This window comes from Marmota marmota, unplaced genomic scaffold, assembly GCF_001458135.2.
Source record: "Marmota marmota marmota unplaced genomic scaffold, marMar, whole genome shotgun sequence".
Lineage (NCBI taxonomy): Eukaryota > Metazoa > Chordata > Mammalia > Rodentia > Sciuridae > Marmota > Marmota marmota.
Window position 1 is genome coordinate 2,704,347 of NW_026000101.1, and position 19,459 is coordinate 2,723,805.

The 19,459-nt window shown below is 34.9% G+C and overlaps 1 protein-coding gene across 5 annotated transcripts in view; it reads left to right on the forward strand.

Annotated features, from left to right (window-relative positions):
* The window catches only part of Ecpas (Ecm29 proteasome adaptor and scaffold), a 109,575-nt gene that overhangs the window by 45,299 nt on the left and 44,817 nt on the right, over positions 1-19,459 (forward strand). For 3 of the 5 annotated variants that reach the window (XM_048783213.1, XM_048783214.1, XM_015492205.2), the window contains 9 exons: positions 171-339; positions 3,338-3,477; positions 5,036-5,117; positions 7,602-7,721; positions 13,968-14,053; positions 14,515-14,593; positions 16,466-16,515; positions 17,652-17,718; positions 17,811-17,933. In XM_048783213.1, the coding sequence (XP_048639170.1) occupies positions 171-339; positions 3,338-3,477; positions 5,036-5,117; positions 7,602-7,721; positions 13,968-14,053; positions 14,515-14,593; positions 16,466-16,515; positions 17,652-17,718; positions 17,811-17,933 (916 nt within the window). Of the gene's footprint in view, positions 1-170; positions 340-854; positions 978-3,337; positions 3,478-5,035; positions 5,118-7,601; positions 7,722-13,967; positions 14,054-14,514; positions 14,594-16,465; positions 16,516-17,651; positions 17,719-17,810; positions 17,934-19,459 lie in introns of those variants that run through there. The other 2 variants (XM_048783215.1, XM_048783216.1) reach the window with 2 other exon arrangements.

Below are 19,459 nucleotides of genomic sequence, written 5' to 3' on the forward strand. Positions count from 1 at the left end.
AATTTTTTATTTCAGATGTTTATTCTTCTATAAACATGGGAGGATAGTATATGATTGAATGTCATATATGTGGATAGATGTATATATATATATATATATATATACACACACACACACACACACAAATGCATGTGTTTTTATAGAGCATTAAAGTTTTATTTCCTTTCCAGATATGTGTTAAATGAATCCCAGAGTCGCCAAAATTCATCTTCAGCACAGGGTTCTTCTTCAAACAGTGGGGGAGGTTCTGGAATTCCACAGCCTCCCCCAGGAATGAGCTTTTATGCAGCTAAACGAGTTATTGGTGATAACCCATGGACACCTGAACAGTTGGAGCAGGTATCATACACTGCTCATCATGGGACTTGACCTTGTACACTTGCCCCTATGAAGTTCATGGAAGCATGTGTGACATAATTCCAGTATATTCAGGCTCTCTAATGAAATATGTTTGAAAGGAGCAATTGTGTAATGTGTTCTTTTCATCATGTCAGTTATTTGTTAAAGCCTGGGAAAGGGAGGAGTGGGAAATGCTTTTAAATTTTTCTTACATTGTTCACATATTTCAAGAATCAAGCACAGCCTATTTATAAATTGAGTATACTTAATTTCTGTCACTTTAGTTTATAATTATAGGCTTAATAATTATCTAGCTCCTTTGGTGCAGTTAAAGTGCAGTTTATCTTATTCAGCTTTTTAGGATGTACATTTTGTATAAAGTGAGGAACTCCTGTGCTTCACAAGTGACAATGTGGGGGAAAAGCATGACTCCCTTTTATATTTCTTCCTGGGAATTTAAAAATTGGCATTAAGAATTTTATTCTGGATTTAAACAGGACACAGATGTTCTCTGAGCAGCTTTTAAAAATGACTGGTGCTCTACAGAGAAGGTGCCTCACTGTGTCTGTGTCATCAGGCACCTCAGGGAAGAACAGATGAGATCAGTATGTAATTATTTTGGAATTCAAGCAACATGGGTTAGTCTTCTAATCCTTCCTTTATTTCTCCATGGCAGTCTCAATGATTTGATCCTTTTCTTTTTGGGAATGTAAGTGACCATTTATCAAAACAGTGTTCCCAGGAGAGGGAAAAAGAGGCAAGTGGGGCGTTCTTGAAACTAGCAAATTCATAGAATGTTTTATTCAGTGAGGATTATAATTGATTAGATTTACTTTATGTTTTATACACATCTCTCTCTTTTTTTTTCTTTCTATTTTTTTTTTTTTGTATCCTTAAACCCCGATGTAAGGTAAATAGTAACAGAAGCTACACTTTACTAGTATGATTTGTGACAGGCACTATACTACTTTGAATACATTGTCTCATTTAATCCTCACAGCAACCCAATGAGTTATAGAAATTATTATTTCCAATTCTAAAAGGCAATAAATTTTTGAGATTCACTAACATCTCACTTCTGTTACGAGGCTTCGAATCTATGTCTAGGCGTTACAACTACAAATTCTGGAGAGTAGTTTTTAATGTTCACTTGTAATCTTAATGCTGGTCATTAAGAATTAAAAGAGCTTTCGTAAATGCATTTTGTCAGTTTCACATCCTACTGTTGAAATAGTTTTAATATTTTCTTCTAATTTTTAAATACCTTTTGTTTTTTCTAAATAAAACAGCTTTTAAGCTGAGTGCAGTGACATGGGCCTGTAATCCCAGAGACCCAGGAAGTTGAGGCAGGAGGATCTCAAGTTCGAGGCCAGCCTCAACAATTTAGCAAGACACTGTCTCAAAATAAAAAATGAAAAGGGATATGGATGTAGCTAAGTGGTAAAGTGCACCTGGGTTCAATTCCAAGTACCATAAAAAAACAATCCCCTCCTGCAATCTACCAGCTATTATTTTTTGTAATTTTAAACTTAGAGGTCTAATGGGTAAAAAATCATATAGGTTTGGGATGTTGCTCAGTGGTGGAAATACCTAGCATGCATAGGACTCTGGGTCCTTCTTCCCTTTTTTTATCCTCCGGATTTGCTTTTTCCATAGCAAAAAGGAAAAAAAAATGTATAAAGGGAAGTTAAAAATTATCTGAAATCTTGCCACCCTAGTTTGTCATTCATCTACAGCTTGTTCTCTGTGTTTGTATATAAATAGTTTTACACAATACACGTTTACTCACCAGTCATAATATTTATAGTTTTCTTTTATCATTTCATAGTGTTCAGGTTAAAAAAAAGTGCATCCTTTTGAATATTTCTGTAGAATGTAATTACATGTAATATTTTTTAACTAGTCTCCCATTCATGTACATCTGTGTCATTTTCAGTTTTCTTAAACACGTTTTTATTTATATTTTTGTGTACTCAACTTTCATAGCTTTTTTTTAATGACTTATGTAAAATGAGTCTTTTTTAGCTCTTGTTATAAGTAAGTTGTGTTTAGTAGAGGAGTGAAGGCACTATTTTATGATTTTTTTTTACATCCTTTTAAATGTAGCTTTTGTTGTTTAATAAGTGTAAATTTACCAATCCCAATCATTTATATACGAGCTATTATGTAATTGATTTTTTTAAAAATGAAGGGATATGGCTTAGTGGCAGAGTGCTTGCGTAGTGCATGTGAGGCACTGGATTCCACCCTCAGCACCACATAAAGATAAATGAATAAAATAAAGCATGCCGTCCATCTTAAAAAATGAAGATGAAATTTTACTTTTCATGCATTTGAATCCTGGAGTTATTTTGTAGTGAAATTCATAGCTCCTTCACATTGCATGTAGTTCTAAGCAGTTCCTTTCTTTAGTCTGTGTTTCATTTCAGTCATTCAATTTGATTGAATACTGTCTGGGTTTTTAGTATCTAAAAATATAGAGGACAAAATTTGTATGTTAACAGTAGAGTGGAATTCTATAGAATGTGAGTTGTTTAGTACTCTTTGAACTATTATAAAAATTCATGGAGCACTTTATTCTTAATGTACTACCCTCTTACCTGGAGGCCCCAGAAGTGGACTTTAAAGCTTCATCATTCTAGGGAGGCTGCGTAACCTCAAGTGAAGCTGTGTGTCATAATAGTTTTGTAGTCAAATAGACTTTGATTTGAATCTTGCCTTCATTACTGTGTGTCTTGATTTCTTTTGTCTTGCCTCAGTTTTCTTACCTGAAAAGTATATAGAGTAGCATCTATCTCATAGATTGTGAGGGTTAAATGAAATCATGAATATGTATGATTTAGTACAGTCCCTGGCACATTATAAACCTAAATAGGAGCTCCTACTATTGTTACTATTAATCCTTGGCTTGTGACCACACTGATAGTTAAACATTGTTTTTAGTGGGTGTAATTTGTTTCCCTGACCACGCTTTCTTCTTCCCTTCATTTATCTACAGTGCAAATTGGGCATTGTGAAATTCATAGAAGCTGAACAGGTGCCTGAACTCGAAGCTGTTCTCCACCTGGTGGTTGCTTCTAGTGACACACGTCACAGTGTGGCAACAGCGGCAGACCTCGAATTGAAAAGCAAGCAAAGGTAACTGAACTTTTCAAAATTGAAAGGACCAAATTTCTAAAAGTTTTACACATATTTGTTCTTTTACGATGTTAAGGAATGCAGTATTCAATTTAGGATATTATGAAGTATACTACTAAGTAAAGTTTATTGAAGAGCAGAATTCTGAGTAAGACAAAAAAGAAAGCTGTTTAGAGATAGAATTTAAGCTGGAGTAGGTTAGGAATGTCATCATGAAATAGGACTTTTAGCTAGGTTAAGATCAAAAGGAATTTTAAGACATATGTCAGATGCAAGAAGTGATTTTTTTTTCTGTTTTCTGGTTTAACAGTTGGTTATTTTTAATAAAGAACATGTATATTATGGCTATACATTGAAAATAATGTTCATAAAAAGAGTTGCTGAGTAGATCCTAATTTACACAGGAGCACATACAAAAAGTAACTAGACTTGTAGGAAATTTTTGGTATAAGAAATAAAATCAAGACAGAATAAAAGGAATTGTGAAAATTACCCTCATTGGTTAGCTATTACCAAGTGTTTCTTTGTTTTGTAAAAAAACGTTTAAATCTGAAGTATTATAGAAGGGAAATAATGGTGGGGCTCAAGGATTAATTAGTAGCAGTTAGCTGAGAAAAGATGTAGGTGAATCATGCCTAAGCTAGAATTGTAGAACATCTTTGCGAATAGTAGATTGTGAATAGCTGAGAAGAGGCAGATTGATAAATTGTGAAATAAGAGGTGGATCAGAAAAGTAGTTGAAGCAGCATAATAAATTGTGTTTGCACAAATAAGGCATACTTGAAAGCAAAACCAATGTGAGAAGTAGGAGAGAAGATGGTGTGGTAAAACTTGACCCAGGCAAGTGAGAGGAAGATTTGCACTATTGCTAGATTTTTTTAAATGATTGGGTGAAGTCTGCTGTGGAATGGGGGTGGTGGTGGTAATCTTCATACATCATAATTCATGTTTTTGTGGAGCACAGGAAGGAATAAGTCTTCATAACAAATGGCAACATGATTGCTCTAGAGTTAGGTGCTGAAGCTGCAAATGTGTACTGATAGGTAAGGAAGAAAGGAGTGCTGGGAATCAAATGATGCAATATTAGAGAAATACGGTGGCTTACAGCCTCCCAGGGTGTGACTTCAATGGGAATTTTTTTTTTTTTCACTTTTGATTTTTTGATTCTTTTCTGTAAACAGAAAAGAATTTTTTCCTTGTCCCAGGGCTTTTTGAACAAGTGTAGTGCATAGCCTGCTAGGTTGAGCTGCTCTATGACATTGACTTTTGAGAGGTAATCTATAGGAATACAGTCTACTCTTCTTGTTTGGTACCAGATTGGGCTATTAAATGCAATAATCTGTTGAATGAAGGTGGGATAAGTGATCTATATTTTCTTCTAAGCTATCTTTGATAAGAGAGTCTCTCCATTTCCTCTCTTCTACAGTGTTGATTTTCATTTTATTTGTATGTTTGTAACATTTTCCTTTGGTAACAAGTGTTGGGGTTATAGTTTTTTGAAAATTATTGAAATGGGAAGAAAAATAATTTTAACACCCTATATCAAAACCTTCCATAGCTTAATTGACTGGAATAATCCTGCCATCATTAATAAAATGTACAAGGTATACCTTGGAGATATACCACTGAAGACAAAAGAGGTAGGTTATTTGATTTATTCTCCCATCAACATTGTGTTGACATGAACTGTATATATTTGTGTGTTTTCTTCTAGTTACTTTGGTTTAAGCTAAATCTATATTAAATACTAGTTTAGGCCGTCCTAGTCTAGATGAAATCTCCTAGTAACTTAGTTTAAGATCTGGTGTTTTTTTTTTTTTAAATATATATTTTTTAGTTGTAGATGGACACCTTTATTTTGTTTATTTATTTTTTATTTTTATTTTGTTTGTTTATTTTTATATGGTGCTGAGGATCGGACCCAGTGCCTCACACATGCTAGGTGAACACTCTACCACTGAGCCACAGCCACAGCCCCAGCCCCATTTGGTGTTTTTAATGTAGGCACATCAATAATCATGATGCATTGTCTAGTTTAGGGATCAGCAAACTTTTTCTGTTACTTTGCAGACCTTACATAAGGCTACTTACCTCTTGTAACATGAAAGAAGCAGTCTGATATATGTAACTGAATGAGCATGGTTGTATTCCAATAAAACACTTGGATACTGACATTTGAATATCATATAGTCCTCATGTATTATAAAACTTTATGCTTTTTAAAAAAAACTATTTAAAACATAAAAGTGATTCTTGAGTCATAGGCAATTATCAAAATAAATGATGTGCCAGATTTGGCTTATGTGCTGTAGCTTGCTCACCCCTGGCCTAGAATCTAGGACAAAAGATGGGTTCTTCTGCAGTTTTAAGGTAAGATTTTAGCTTAATGACATAAGTTTACACCACGTTTAAAAGTGTTGCAAATCCAAATCTAGACATACAAGGTTGATTTGTTTGCTTTCTTACTTCGACCACTGAGCCACATCCCCAGCCCTATTTTGTATTTTATTTAGAGACAGGGTCTCACTGAGTTGCTTAGCACCTTGCTTTTGCTGAGGCTGGCTTTGAATTCGCGATCCTCCTGCCTCAGACTCCGAGTTGCTGGGAATTCAGGTGTGTACCACCACACTCGGCTTTACTTTCTTGCTTTTTAAACCATAGCTAGTTGTTTTAAAAATCATGTTAGCTCTATTTAGATTAAATTGAATGTGGTGTAGCAGAACTATGAATTGAGACCCCTGAGTTCCAGCCCTGAATGGCTGCATGTGATATGTTGGGTAAGAGTAGCTCATAAGAACTTCTGGGCATCATGTTCCTTATGTAGGAAGATTAGATTAGTGGTTCTCAGAGTGTACCATGGACTTTTGGGGTCACAGGAATTTTTAGGGGTTTTCAAAGACAAGAGATCATTTGCTATATTTTTCTTGTGTGTGATGATACAAATGATGGATGTATGTGCTGGGATCCTCCCACAAATCAAAGGAATACCATGTAACCAAACAACACTGGCAGCCATTCTGATCTTCACTGGTAAACACTGATGGTTAAAAAAAAGGAAAGGAGAGAGAGAATAAAACTCAGTTTTACTTAAGAATATCCTGATGAAGCAGTAGAAATTGTTTTGCTTCTATAGTTATTGAGATAGGAAGGCAAATGATTTTTGGGGAATGATAAAAATTGAGCTTTCAAGGAAAAATTAGAATTATGGGAAACTTGAACTCACCACAGTGACTTAGCTTATCAATACTTGGGGCTTTTTCTGATGAAATTGGTGGTATATGAACACCTGATTTTTTTGAGAGTGTGTGTCATATGATGAAACATTAGCTTAACTCAGTGAGCCAGTATATTCCAGATAACCAATGCTGTTAGAAAAATATACAGATGTAAGGGAGTTATTCAAAGTGCAAGATAGACCATGTAATTTATGATATGTAAAAGCTCACTGATTGGGCTTGAGCTCCAAATTAAAGCTAACTTTAAAAAAAAAAAGAAAATATATATATTTTAGTTGTAGATGTACACAATATCTTTATTTAATTTATTTATTTTTATTTTGTGCTGAGGATCAAACCCAGTGCCTCACACATGCGAGGTGAGCACTCTACCACTGAGCCACAATCCTACCCCTAGAGCTAACTTTTATTTATCAAGTTTTGGTACAGTGTCAAAAAATATCCATAATTACCTGAAGAGGTTAAAATAATCCCCACATTTCTCATTATATATTCATGCAAGCTGGGTCTTATCACATACTTCAACTAAAATAACCTATCACAGCAGACTAAGTGCAGAAGAATACATAAGAATCCATTTCTCTTCTAGTAAAATGGCTGTTGAAGATGTTTGCAAAAAGTGTAAATAGTGCTACTCCTTTGGTGTAGTGTTTTTGAGAGAATACCTATTTTTCATAAAAAAGTTTTTTAAGACAATATATAATGAGTTCATTAATGTTTCTGAGTAAATAAACTTTTTAAAAAATTTTCAGTTTTAATATATAATAAATGCTGACAGGTAATACTGATAGAAATAACAGCTTTTTTTGAGTCGTTAGTAATTTTCAAGAGTATAAGATGATAAATGATTTTGAAATGCTTACTTGTAATCATACATACTTCTTACAGGGAGCAGTTCTGAAGCCAGAGCTGAAAAGGGACCCAGTTAGTACTAGAGTCAAGTTAAAGATTGTCCCTCATCTCCTTCGCTCTAGACAAGCTGCTGAAACTTTCCCAGCTAACATTCAGGTAATTTATTTCTTTCAGAGAAAAATGGCCTCAGGTCTTTTTAATTAGAGAAAGAACTCTGTTAAGGGATATTCAAGAGGTACGTTGATATATAGAAAAGATTAATGAGATTCCATCTTTTTTTCCTATCTTAAACTTAGCTATAGAAATGATTTTTTAAAAACTTCAAAGTATATATTCTACATATGGTTTCCATTCACCCTAAATGTATGGTGACATTCCCGTTCAAACAGTGTATGTGTGTGTGTGTGTGTGTGTGTGTGTGTGTTTTCCCCAAAAATGGTACCATCAGAAATTCAAGTCACTAACGTGAATGAACTTTATCATCCTTACCTGAAGCCTACATGAAGGCAATGGCCAATTCCTCCTGATTTTGTCTTCCTAATGTTTTCATCTTTCCTCTATACCTAATGCTAAAATTAATACAGACTCTTCTTTTTTTGGTTATTGCAGAATTCTTCTATCCTCTTGCCTTTAGTTTGGTTCATAGTCAGTCAGTTTTTTCTATTATCTTTGCAATTGGAAATCCTTGTTGGTGAAGTTTGCAGGTTCGTTTACAAAAGACCTTGCTTTGGGGCTGGGGTTGAGGCTCAGAGGTGGAGCACTCACCTACCATGTGTGAGGCACTAGGTTTGATCCTCAGCACCACATAAAAATAAAATAAAGATATTGTGTCCACCCATAACTAAAAAAATAAATTAAAAAAAAGGACTTTGCCTTTTATTCAAATCATGACCTACTCAACACTGGAGATAGTTTGTGTTATATTTTTTCTATTCTAATTATTTGCTTTTTTTTTTTTTTCAATTTTTAATTGTGATAAAATACACACAAATTTTACCATCTTGATCATTTTAAATGTATAGTTCAGTGATATTAAATACATTTGTAATGTTGTACAATCATCACTGCCCATCTCTATAATTCTTCATTTTACAATACAGAAACTCTGCTCATTAAATAGTAACCCCTCATTCCAATTGCCCTGTAGCCTCTGGCAACTACCTTTCTGCTTTCTGTCTCTATGAATTGATTGCTCTAGGTACCTTTTATAAGTGAAATCATACAGTATTTGTCTTTTCGTGATTAGCTTATTTTACTAGCATAATGTCCTTAAGGTTAATCCATATTGTAACATGTATCAAGAATTCCTTTCTTGTAGGGCTAGGGATATAGCTCAGTTGGTAGAGTTCTTGCCTTGCATATACAAGACCCAGGCCCTGGGTTCAGTCCCCAGTACCACACACACACAAAAAATCTTCCTTGTTGAGGCTGAATATCCCATTTACTTGTTAATGGACACTTGGGTTGCCTCCATATTTTAACTTTCATGAATTATGCTGCCATGAACATGAATGTACAAATATCTCTTTGTAACCTTGTTTCAAATTATTTTGCCTATACACCCAGAAATGGTGTTGCTAGATTATATGGTAGTTTTCATTTTTTGAGAAATTGCCATACTGTTTTCCACATTGGCTGTACCACTTTACATTTCCACCTTCAGTACACAAGGGTTTCAATTTCTTTATATGCTCTTCAACACTTATATTCTAGTTTTTGGATAGTATCCTTCATATGTGTATGAGATGGTATTTCTTTGTAGTTTTCATGTACTCTTTGGTTCTGTGTGTGTGTGTGTGTGTGTGTGTGTGTGTGTCGTCTTTTTTTCCTTCGTCATTTTTCCTTTTCTTTCGATTTTGAGACAAGGTCTTTGTTATGTTGCCAAAATTGTCCTCATCCCTGGGCTCAAGTTGTTTTTCTACCTCAGCCTCCCAAGTTTATTTTTGAAGTTTTTTTTTTTTTTTGTTGTTGTTGTTTACTTTTGGAGTTCTTTTAATAACTCTGGATATTAATCCCATATCTGATATATTATTTGGAATTATTTTTATCTATTCTGTGAGTTGACCTTTTTTTTTTTCTTTTGGTATTTTCTTTTGATGCATGTAAGTTTAAATTTTTGTGAAGTTCAGTTTGTTATTTTTGTTGTTCTTGCCTGCCTTTGGTGTCATATTCAAAACATCATTGCTGTGAAGTTTTGTCTTGCATTTTCTTCTAAGAGTTTTATAGTTTTAGGTCTTACAGCTACATCTTTGATGCATTTGGTTTTTGTATGCCATGTTAAAAAAGCGTCTGGCTTCATTCTTTTGCACGTGGATATCCAGTTTTCCCAACACATTTTTATTTGTAATAATACCTACCTCAGAGCAGTGTTGTGAGGACTGATGGAATAATATCTAGAAAGTTTAGAACACAGAGGCTAGTACTCATTCAGTTATTAAGTTCTCAGTAAATGGTGAAAGGTTAGAAGTTATTTCTCTTCTGGTCTCATATCTTGCCACCCTTTGCCTTGCACCTTATGCTCCAATAAAAGATTCTAGCTCCTTAAATCTGCTGTTTTCGTGGCTCTGTTTCCACTCAGGATGCTTCCTGTGCCTTTGCCCTTTTAGCCTGGTAAACATCTACTCATATTTCAGTGTTTGCTCAAGTGTGCCACCTCCTGTCTGCCTCTTCTTTCATTCAATTCCAAGCTGAGCACTCTCTTGTCCTTTCTATGCATAGTGGGCACAGACTTATGCCTAGCAGAAGGTACTTTAATATTTGCTAATTTCAGATATACTCTTCTGTGTCTCCATAACCATAAAATTGCCACAGAACTTCTTAGATTGCAGTTTCCAAGCACTATTTCCCAAGCAGTGCCTTGATAATTTTGGTTTAGAAAATATGGTTGCAGTAACAATATATTACAGTATAAGCTGCTAGGATTTTGGGACAAAATATTCATCTTTCTGTAAGTTTATACTTTATTTATACTTATATTTATATGTTTTGAAAATAAGTATAGCTAACATCAAGCATTCCACAGACAAAAATCATTGTTTGCTGCTCATTAATGTTCTCCATTTTCTTATATTTTCATTTCTAATCAGAGAATCCTTCAAGATGACATTCAGAGGAATCTCCTCTTTCCTGATACACTTTTAAGTAGGCATGTGTAACCTCATGTTGATTTTGAACACATGACGGCACCAACCACAATTCTTTACTTGTGTGCAATTTAAATTTTATTTTTTCCCCCACAGAATGTTAATGTTCCAATTAACCCCTTTGCTTTTATTATCTATATAATATGACATTATCAGATTGTTCTTAAAAATTTTTGTATCCCTGGTTATATTTGTCTTCTTTCATTTTGTGTGTGTGTGTGTGTGTGTGTATATATATAAAAGAGAGACCTTTATTTCATAAGAGTTGGTGCTAAATTTCAAACATAGAGCAGTAGTTTCTGGAATGTCCCAGTCAGGTTTTTTTTTTTTTTTTAAATTAGGTATATATGATGGCAGAATGCATTTTGATTAATTGTACACAATTGCTGTACAACTTTACATTTCTATGTAGTGTCTCACTATGTGTGCAGTCATATGTGCACCTAGGGTAATGATGTCCATCTCATTCCACCATCTTTCTTACCCCTGTACCCCTTCCCCACCCCTTCCTCCCCTTTGCCCCATCAAAATTCCTTTATTTTCCCCCCACACTCCCTCATTATGGATCAGAATCCACTTATCAGAGACATTTGGCCTTTGGTTTTTGGGATTGGCTTACTTTACTTCACATGATATTCTCCAGCACCATTCATTTATCTCCACATGCCATGATTTTATTCCTTTGTGCATATATACCACATTTTTTTTATCCATTCATCTATTGAATGGCATCTAGGTTGCTTCCACAGTTTAGCTATTGTGAATTGAGCTGCTATAAACATTGATGTGGCTATGTTACTGTAGTATGCTGATTTTGAATCCTTTGGGTATATACCAAGGAGTGGGATAGCTGGGTTAAACGATGGTTCCATTCCAAGTTTTCTAAGGAATCTCCATACTGCTTTCCAGATTAGTTACACCAATTTGCAGTCCCACCAGCAGTGAATGTGCCTTTTTCTCCACATCCTTGATAACATTTATTGTTGTCTGTATTCTTGATAACTGCCATTCTGACTGGCGTGAGATGAAATCTTAGAGTGGTTTTGATTTGCATTTCTCTAACTACTAGAGATGTTGAACATTTTTTCATGTATTTGTTGATCGAATGTATAAAATCTGTATGCAACAAAATGAAACTAAACTCCTATCTCTCACCATGTGCAAAACTCAATTCAAAATGGATCAAGGACCTAGGAATTAGATCAGAGAGCCTGCGCCTAATAGAGAAAAAAGTAAGCCCAAATCTTCATCACAAAGGATTAGGACCCAACTTGCTTAACGAGAGTCTTAAAGTGCAAGAAATAAAATCAAGAATTAATAAATGGGATAGATTCAAACTAAAAAGCTTCTTCTCAGCAAAAGAAGCAAACAATGAGTTGAAAAGAGAGAGCCTACATTTTGGGAGAAAATGTTTGCCACACTCACATCAGATAGAGCACTAATTTCCAGGATATATAAAGAACTTAAAAAACTTAATACCAAGTAACAAACTAACCCAATCAAAAAACGAGCTAATGCCGCAGTCTGGCTGGGCACAATTCACGAGCCACTTGTCAAGCAGAAACGAACTTTATTTTTAGAACACACACGCAGCACCACACTAGCTCTTCAGGAATTCCCTCAGAGCCCAACTGCCACCACCAGCTTCTGGCGAGCCTTTCAACCCCCCCCTCCTCCCGCTCTTGAGGCTGATTGGCTGGGTCGCATAGGCGGAGCCAAAAGAGTCCCCCAATGAGCAGCTCCGTGGTCTGAAAGGACGGGGAAACAGCCCAATGAGCATCAACGCAGAGGAGCCAATCAGCTGGCAGCTGGAAGTTTGCTGGGGTCGCTTTGGCTGTGGCTCTCAACAGGCTAAGGAGCTGAACAGACACTTCTGAAGAAGATATGCATTCGATCAACAAATAAATGAAAAATGTTCAACATCTCTTATCATTTAAAAAAAATAGTAATTTTTTAGTTGTAGTTGGACACAATACCTTTATTTCACTTATTTATATGTGGTGCTGAGGATTGAACCCAGGGTCTCGCATGTGCAAGGTGAATGCTCTACCGCTGAGTCACAACCCCAGCCCTCTGTATCATTTTTGGTGTAGTCTTAACTCCTCAATAAGACTGAGTGCCTTGATAGCAGTGCTTGCTTAAAACAAACAAACAAACAAAAAACAAACAAAACTCTAGGTACCTAGTAATTATAAACCCAGATACTCAGTGCAAATCTGTAGCCGGCCATCATCATCATCATCATCATCATCATTTTGGAAGTAGGGGTCAAACCCAGGGCTTTGCGAATGCAAGGCAGTCACTTTGCTACTGAGCAACATCCTAGCCCTGGAGCCCACATTATTGTTAAATAAGGTGGGCATTGGTAGTTTTAGGAACAGGGGTATTTTATGTGTAAGAATAATCTTTCCTACAAAAAGTATGAATTTGTTTTAGCCAGCTTTTTTGCTGTTGCAACTAAAAGACCCGATGAGAACAATTGTAGAGGAGGAAAAATTTATTTTGCGTCTCAGGGTTTCAGAAGTCTTAATCCATAGAGAGCAGTCTTCATTCCTTGGGGCTCAAGATGAGGCTGAACAAAATCATGGCAGAAGTGTGGAAGAGAGTGATGAAAAGAAAGCAGAGAGAGAGAGAGAGAGGAATGATAGAGAGAGAGACTCCACTTAACTAAAGCCACACCGCCCCACTGCCTACCTCCTCCAGCCACAGCCTCCCTGCCTTCGATTATCACTCAGTTAATCTGTATCAGGGGATTGATTCACTGATTGATTCATTTATCTTTCTCTCTCTCTCTCTCTCTTCTTTTTCCTTTGGCATTTTAGACACCTATTTCCTGACCAAACACTTATGAAATGGTTTCTGTGAAGTTTTATTATAATTTGTTTAGAATGACTAGATGTAATTAAGAAACCTAATTCTCCCCAAATGATCTTGTCTGCTAGTGTTCCCTATGTTGTGTGGAATGGTGGGAGTGGTAACTTCTGCAGTGCGAACTCAGAATTGTTTCTTAATGGTAGACCTACATGTTTTGCAGACTTCTGAGATCAACCTCAAGTCTCTCTTTGTTTCATCACAAGCTATTAAAAGAACTTCTAATTGGCTAAGTTGGTCAGCTAATAGTGTTTATATTAAGTTAAGAACTGCATTAATATTGAAGAACAAGACATATAAAAGGTCTAATAGTGCATCCTGACTGTTTGAAAATAGTAAATTTTTATTTTTTTTAATTGATGTCCTTGACTTTGTCCCTTTTACATAGGTGGTATATGATGGACTTTTTGGTACAAATACAAATTCAAAGTTAAGAACATTATCCCTGCAATTTGTACATCACATTTGTATAACGTAAGTTCTTTGATCAATCGATCGATCTATTTATCTATCTATCTATTTATTTGGGACCTGGGATTGAACTCAGGGACGCCTAACGACTGAGCCACATCCCCAGCCCTTTTTAATTTTATTTAGAATCTTAGGGCCTTGCTAAGTTGCTGGGGCTGGCTTTGAACTCACAATCTTCCTGCCTCAGCCTCCTGAGATGCTTGGATTACAGTCGTGTGTTGCCATGCCTGGCTTGAACTATTTTAATTGTAAAGTTTTTAACTGCTGGAATGATCAAATGACTTAAGTGTACTTTTTTTTTTAAACCCATCTTAACTAGAAAGAAATAATTTGTTTCATTTAAGAATTTTCAGATTTTAATAGATAATTTTTATTTATTTCACTTGTCTCTAATTATTTTAAGTAATCATCTGAAAAGATATGCAATTCATATCTCTCTTTGTGTATGTGTGTTTTTTCAAAAGCTGTCCAGAAATCAAGATTAAGCCATTAGGTCCAATGCTTTTGAATGGCCTCACTAAACTAATCAATGAATATAAAGAAGTAAGTGACTTAACTTTGAAATTTTACATTTTATATTATGAAGGATTTTCTATGGTAAATCTTTCTAGTTTGTTTATAGAGTTAAGATTTGCTATCTATTATTCATTGTTTCTTAACATTTTTGCTTGAAGTAGTGAAATTTCAGAAACTATTGCCATTTTCTGCTTTTTATTTTTTTAAAGAAATAAGTGCTAAAATTGATACAAGTCTTGAGGGTTCATACCACTTCTTTAAATAAGATATTTTTAAATTAAATTCATTTTATGCTGCTTCTGTGTACCATGCAAAAACGAAAAGGGTTAGTTTAAGTTAATTTTATGATTTATTTCCATATGGAAGTATTTGGCTTTTCTACTTTTACTAGGAAAGAGTTAATTTTTAGGGGCTGAGAGTTTATTGTTTGATTCTATCAAAACATGCATTCAGTAAATTTTTGATTCCTTAAGCTAAGTGGGATGAGGATACCTCAGATTACAGATTTTTGAATCTTGTTTTTCCTACTATATTTCTCTATTTCTCTTACCATCTCCACTATTTCAGGAGAATTTGCTAAAAAAAAGGTAAGGTTTCAAGAACTCTAGTTAGCCTGTATTTCTTCAGTCTTACCTAAATATGAATGCATGTTTGCAGTAGTAGAGTGAGGTCAAGATCTTGTTATTGAAAATTAGAGTTGAATTTTAGTTTTGTTCTTTAGTGAATTACTTAAATTCTTAGGACCACTGTCCTTTATGAGAAAAATTCAAATAATAGTATTACCCCACTGGATTATTGTAAAGATAAAATGAGTCAACACATAAATTGTTCAGCACAGTGAAGGTATATTAACAAATATTATTGATGGAAAACTGTTCACTTGTCATGCAGCTGTGCCTGACTTCTAGCTTTTTCTCCTACTGAAAAATCCCTGTATGGTTTTTAAGGTCTAAGGAAACTTTACATTAATTTATGGGTATATAATCGGATGCTTTGAAGTGGTTGGTAGAAATAAAAATGCTTTGGGGCTTTTGGAGAGAACTGTATATTTCAAAATAGTTTAGAGAGTCCAGATAAACCATGAGAGTCTAGTCCTCCTACTTCCAGGTGACATCTGCATGCCTTCCTGACATATGTATTCTTGAGTGGCTCTTCAGATGTGGAAGGGTGAATCCTAGGTTAAATGTATAAATTTCACCTTGCAGAAATTTGTTACTATTTAGAGTAATCAGTCAGACTGCTGGTTTTTATAAAATTGTGTCTGAATTTTCAGGAGGGAACTTCACCAATTTACTTGATGACTCTGACCCTCTTATTTTCTATGGTAGAAGATATAAGAGGAAGCTCTTCATTGTAGTGCAGATTTTTAGAAAATCACACTGTAGCTTACTGCAATCTGGTGAGAGAGGGAGGATCTTACTTATATTAGTGATGAATGTTCTAATAAGTTAAGCTGTTTTCCTAGTGTGTTGAAGATGGATTTTGGTGTTTGCAGGATGCATGGTGTTGAAAATATCCTGCACTTAGCACCAGCTAAGAGAAACCTTCTATAGATGATCACTGCATTTTCCTTTTGGAATAGGTTGGGAAGGAAAGGGTTTTCTTTTTTGTTGTTTTTGTTTTTGTTTTAAATTGTCATTTGTTTGTTTTCGTTGCTGTTTTTTTGTTTTTCCTTTTTATATTGTGATGGATGCTGGGTTTGAACCTTTTTTGTTGTTGTTCAGATGCTATTATCATGTAGTTAGAGTGAGATCTAGATTTAGCAAGAAGTAAAATAATGCATGTAATTGCAGCGAAAAGGTTTTGCTGTTTACTTTGTTTTGTCTGTTTTTTCTTTTCTTTTTTCTTTTTCTTTTTCTTTTCTTTCTTTCTTTTCTTTTTTTTTTTTTTAATTTTAAGGACCCTAAACTACTGTCAATGGCATATTCAGCTGTTGGAAAACTCTCCAGGTGAGTAAACTCTTTTTCAGTGGGAGATATCCTGTTGGTAAACTGAGAAAAAACTGGCATTTAATAATGAATGCTGAATAAATTTGTTGTGATTATGAAAGGAAATGTATTTTAATAGCCATTAGTTGTTTAGAAAACTCTTCCTTTTGTAGAAGAAAGAAGATGTAAGACATTTAAATTTACATTTGAAGATATATATTACCATAAAAATGTATTCTTCCAATGGGATTTTGAACTGGATTGCATGATAATGGGTTAGAATTTTTGTCCCTTACAGACTTTTGATTGACTTTAAGTGTTCTTATTGCTACTAACCACCAAATTCTACAATCCCTATGGTCATTTTTGTCTAGTGATTCTTTTTTTCTGTTTATATTGTGTTTGTGTTTATATTGTTATTCTTTTTTTTTTTAAAGAGAGAGAATTTTTAATATTTATTTTTCGGTGGACACAACATCTTTATTTGTATGTGGTGCTGAGGATGCCAGGAGAGTGCGTTACTGCTTGAGCCACATCCCCAGCCCTATATTGTTATTCGAAATAGCCCTGTTTTCAAAGATAGATTTATTTTCTTTTCTGTATGATTCTTCATTTCAATTCCTCCTGGTTTTATTTTCCTTGCCTATATTTCAAAGGAAGGACATAAAGATCAAGTGTCCTGCCTGGTACCATATGATGCTTTGGCTCCATGCATAGACTCTATATCTGCTGCTGTAGAATAGATATTGAGCTTTGGGGTTCAGACAAAAACAACCCCAGATCCACTCATGCAGCACAGGGTTTTCACAAACCTTGTCCCTTGTCTGTTGGCACGACCTTAACCTTTAGTTTAAAATACAATTTTGTCTTACCTCTTTTTTTCATGTTAAAATCAGAAATGTTAACTGAATGCATGGAATTTATAGAGGGACTATCTAGAAAAAAATACATATTAATCAAGGGTTGCTTGGATTAGATAGTTGAAGAATTAAATATTTACTTGTAAAAATATTGGATTCTTGGGGGAAGTAATCTAATTATGCAGACACTGTGTTCAGAGATGAAAATATGAGTTTAGGAAAATTTGTGTGTAGTTTCATTTTCTCTTTCATCTCATGAAATTATGATCATAATGATATTGTTATATTTTCTTACAGTCGAATGCCCCATTTATTCACTAAGGATATAGCTCTTGTGCAGCAGCTTTTTGAAGCCCTATGTAAGGTAGGGAAACAGATGGTAAGTTTATGCTTTCTGCTTAGATGCTCACTTGGAAGTCAAAAGGGAGGGAAACACTATTTTTATCATCCTTACAGGAAGAGCCTGAGACACGGCTTGCCATACAAGAAGCATTATCTATGATGGTTGGGGCATATAGTTCTTTGGAAGGAGCACAGCGAACTCTGATGGAGGCACTTGTGGCTTCTTACTTAATAAAGGTAGGTCCAACTTTGTGAATGACAATGGCTGGTAGCATACACATTTTACATTTAAAAAACTTGTTTTTAAGTGGATACAAAAATTATACATATTTATTTATGGGATATGTCACGTTTCAATACATGTATATATTGTGATATTCAAATCAGGGTAAGCATTTCTGTCTTTTCAAACATCTGTCTTTTCTTTATGGTAAAAAATTAAAAATCCTTTCTTCTGGCTTTTCTGAAATATACAGTAAGTTATCATGATCTATAATCACCCTACTATGCAATAGAACACCAGAGCTTATTTCTTCTAACTGTAACTTAGCACCTGTAGACCAACCTTTCCCCATCCTCTATGTCCTCTACTTTGCCTGTCTGGTAACTGCTACTCTACTTTCAACTTCTATGAGATCAGCTTTTTTAGATTTCACATATGAGCGAGATCATGTTGTATTTGAGAGAAAAGCAGAAGGAAAGAAAAACAAGATGCTTATGTCAAAAGTAGTCATCAGGAAGTAATCCAGTACCACCATCCATGTTCTTCCTTCTAGTCCTATTTTTTTCTGGCCAAAGTGGGAGTTCAAACCAGGTACAGTAGTGCACGCCTGTAATCCCAGTGGCTTGGGAAGCTGAGGCAAGAGGATGCGAGTTCAAAGCCAGCCTCAGCAAAAGTGAGGTGCTAAGCAACTCAGTGAGACCCTGTCTCTAAATAAAATACAAAATTGGGCTGGGGATGTGGCTCAGTGGCTGAATGCTCCTGAGTTCAATCCCTGGTACCCTACCTCCCCCTGCAACCAAAATAAGTGGGAGTTCATAGGAGAATTTGGAGTATCTGTAGCTATACAATCACATAAGTATAATGTTAATACACAGTATAAAATTAAATATTATATATCTGCTTTAGTGAGTTCTTTGTCCTCCATTTGTACATTGGAAAAGGGAATATTGCCAAAAATTATTGCTGAGGTTAATATAAAATGCTTCCTACTGAATTGAGGTTGACATAATTTAACACATTCTTGATGAAGGAATTCTGAAGATTCCAAAGGTATCTGTTTTCTGTTGAAACACGATAGGATTAAATTTTGCCCTTATGTATGTTCAGAAATCTTACCATATAGAGTACCACTGTCAAATATTTCTGGCGTCCAATTCACATGGTTCATGGTCACATATCACAGACAGTGATTTTTAGGCTTATGTGGAAACTTATTGGAGTAGAATCTTAAAACAAGTATACAAGTATACTTGTATCATGCTTATAGATAATGGTTTGGTTCATGCAGATCAAATCATGTAGTGGTATTACCAAGCTCAAGTTAATTTCTAAAGGCTGCATTTAAAACATCCAAACTCTAGGCTAAATCATACAATTTAGACTAGTCTTTAATATCATTGCTCTTAATTGTAGCTCAAGAATCACTTAACTAGCAAGAATAGCAGAATGGATGGGACAGTATGTGTTGATTAATATCTACTTTATCTCACTTACCTTCGTGGCTACAGAAAGATCTTAGGGGATGATAGATGAGGGTAAA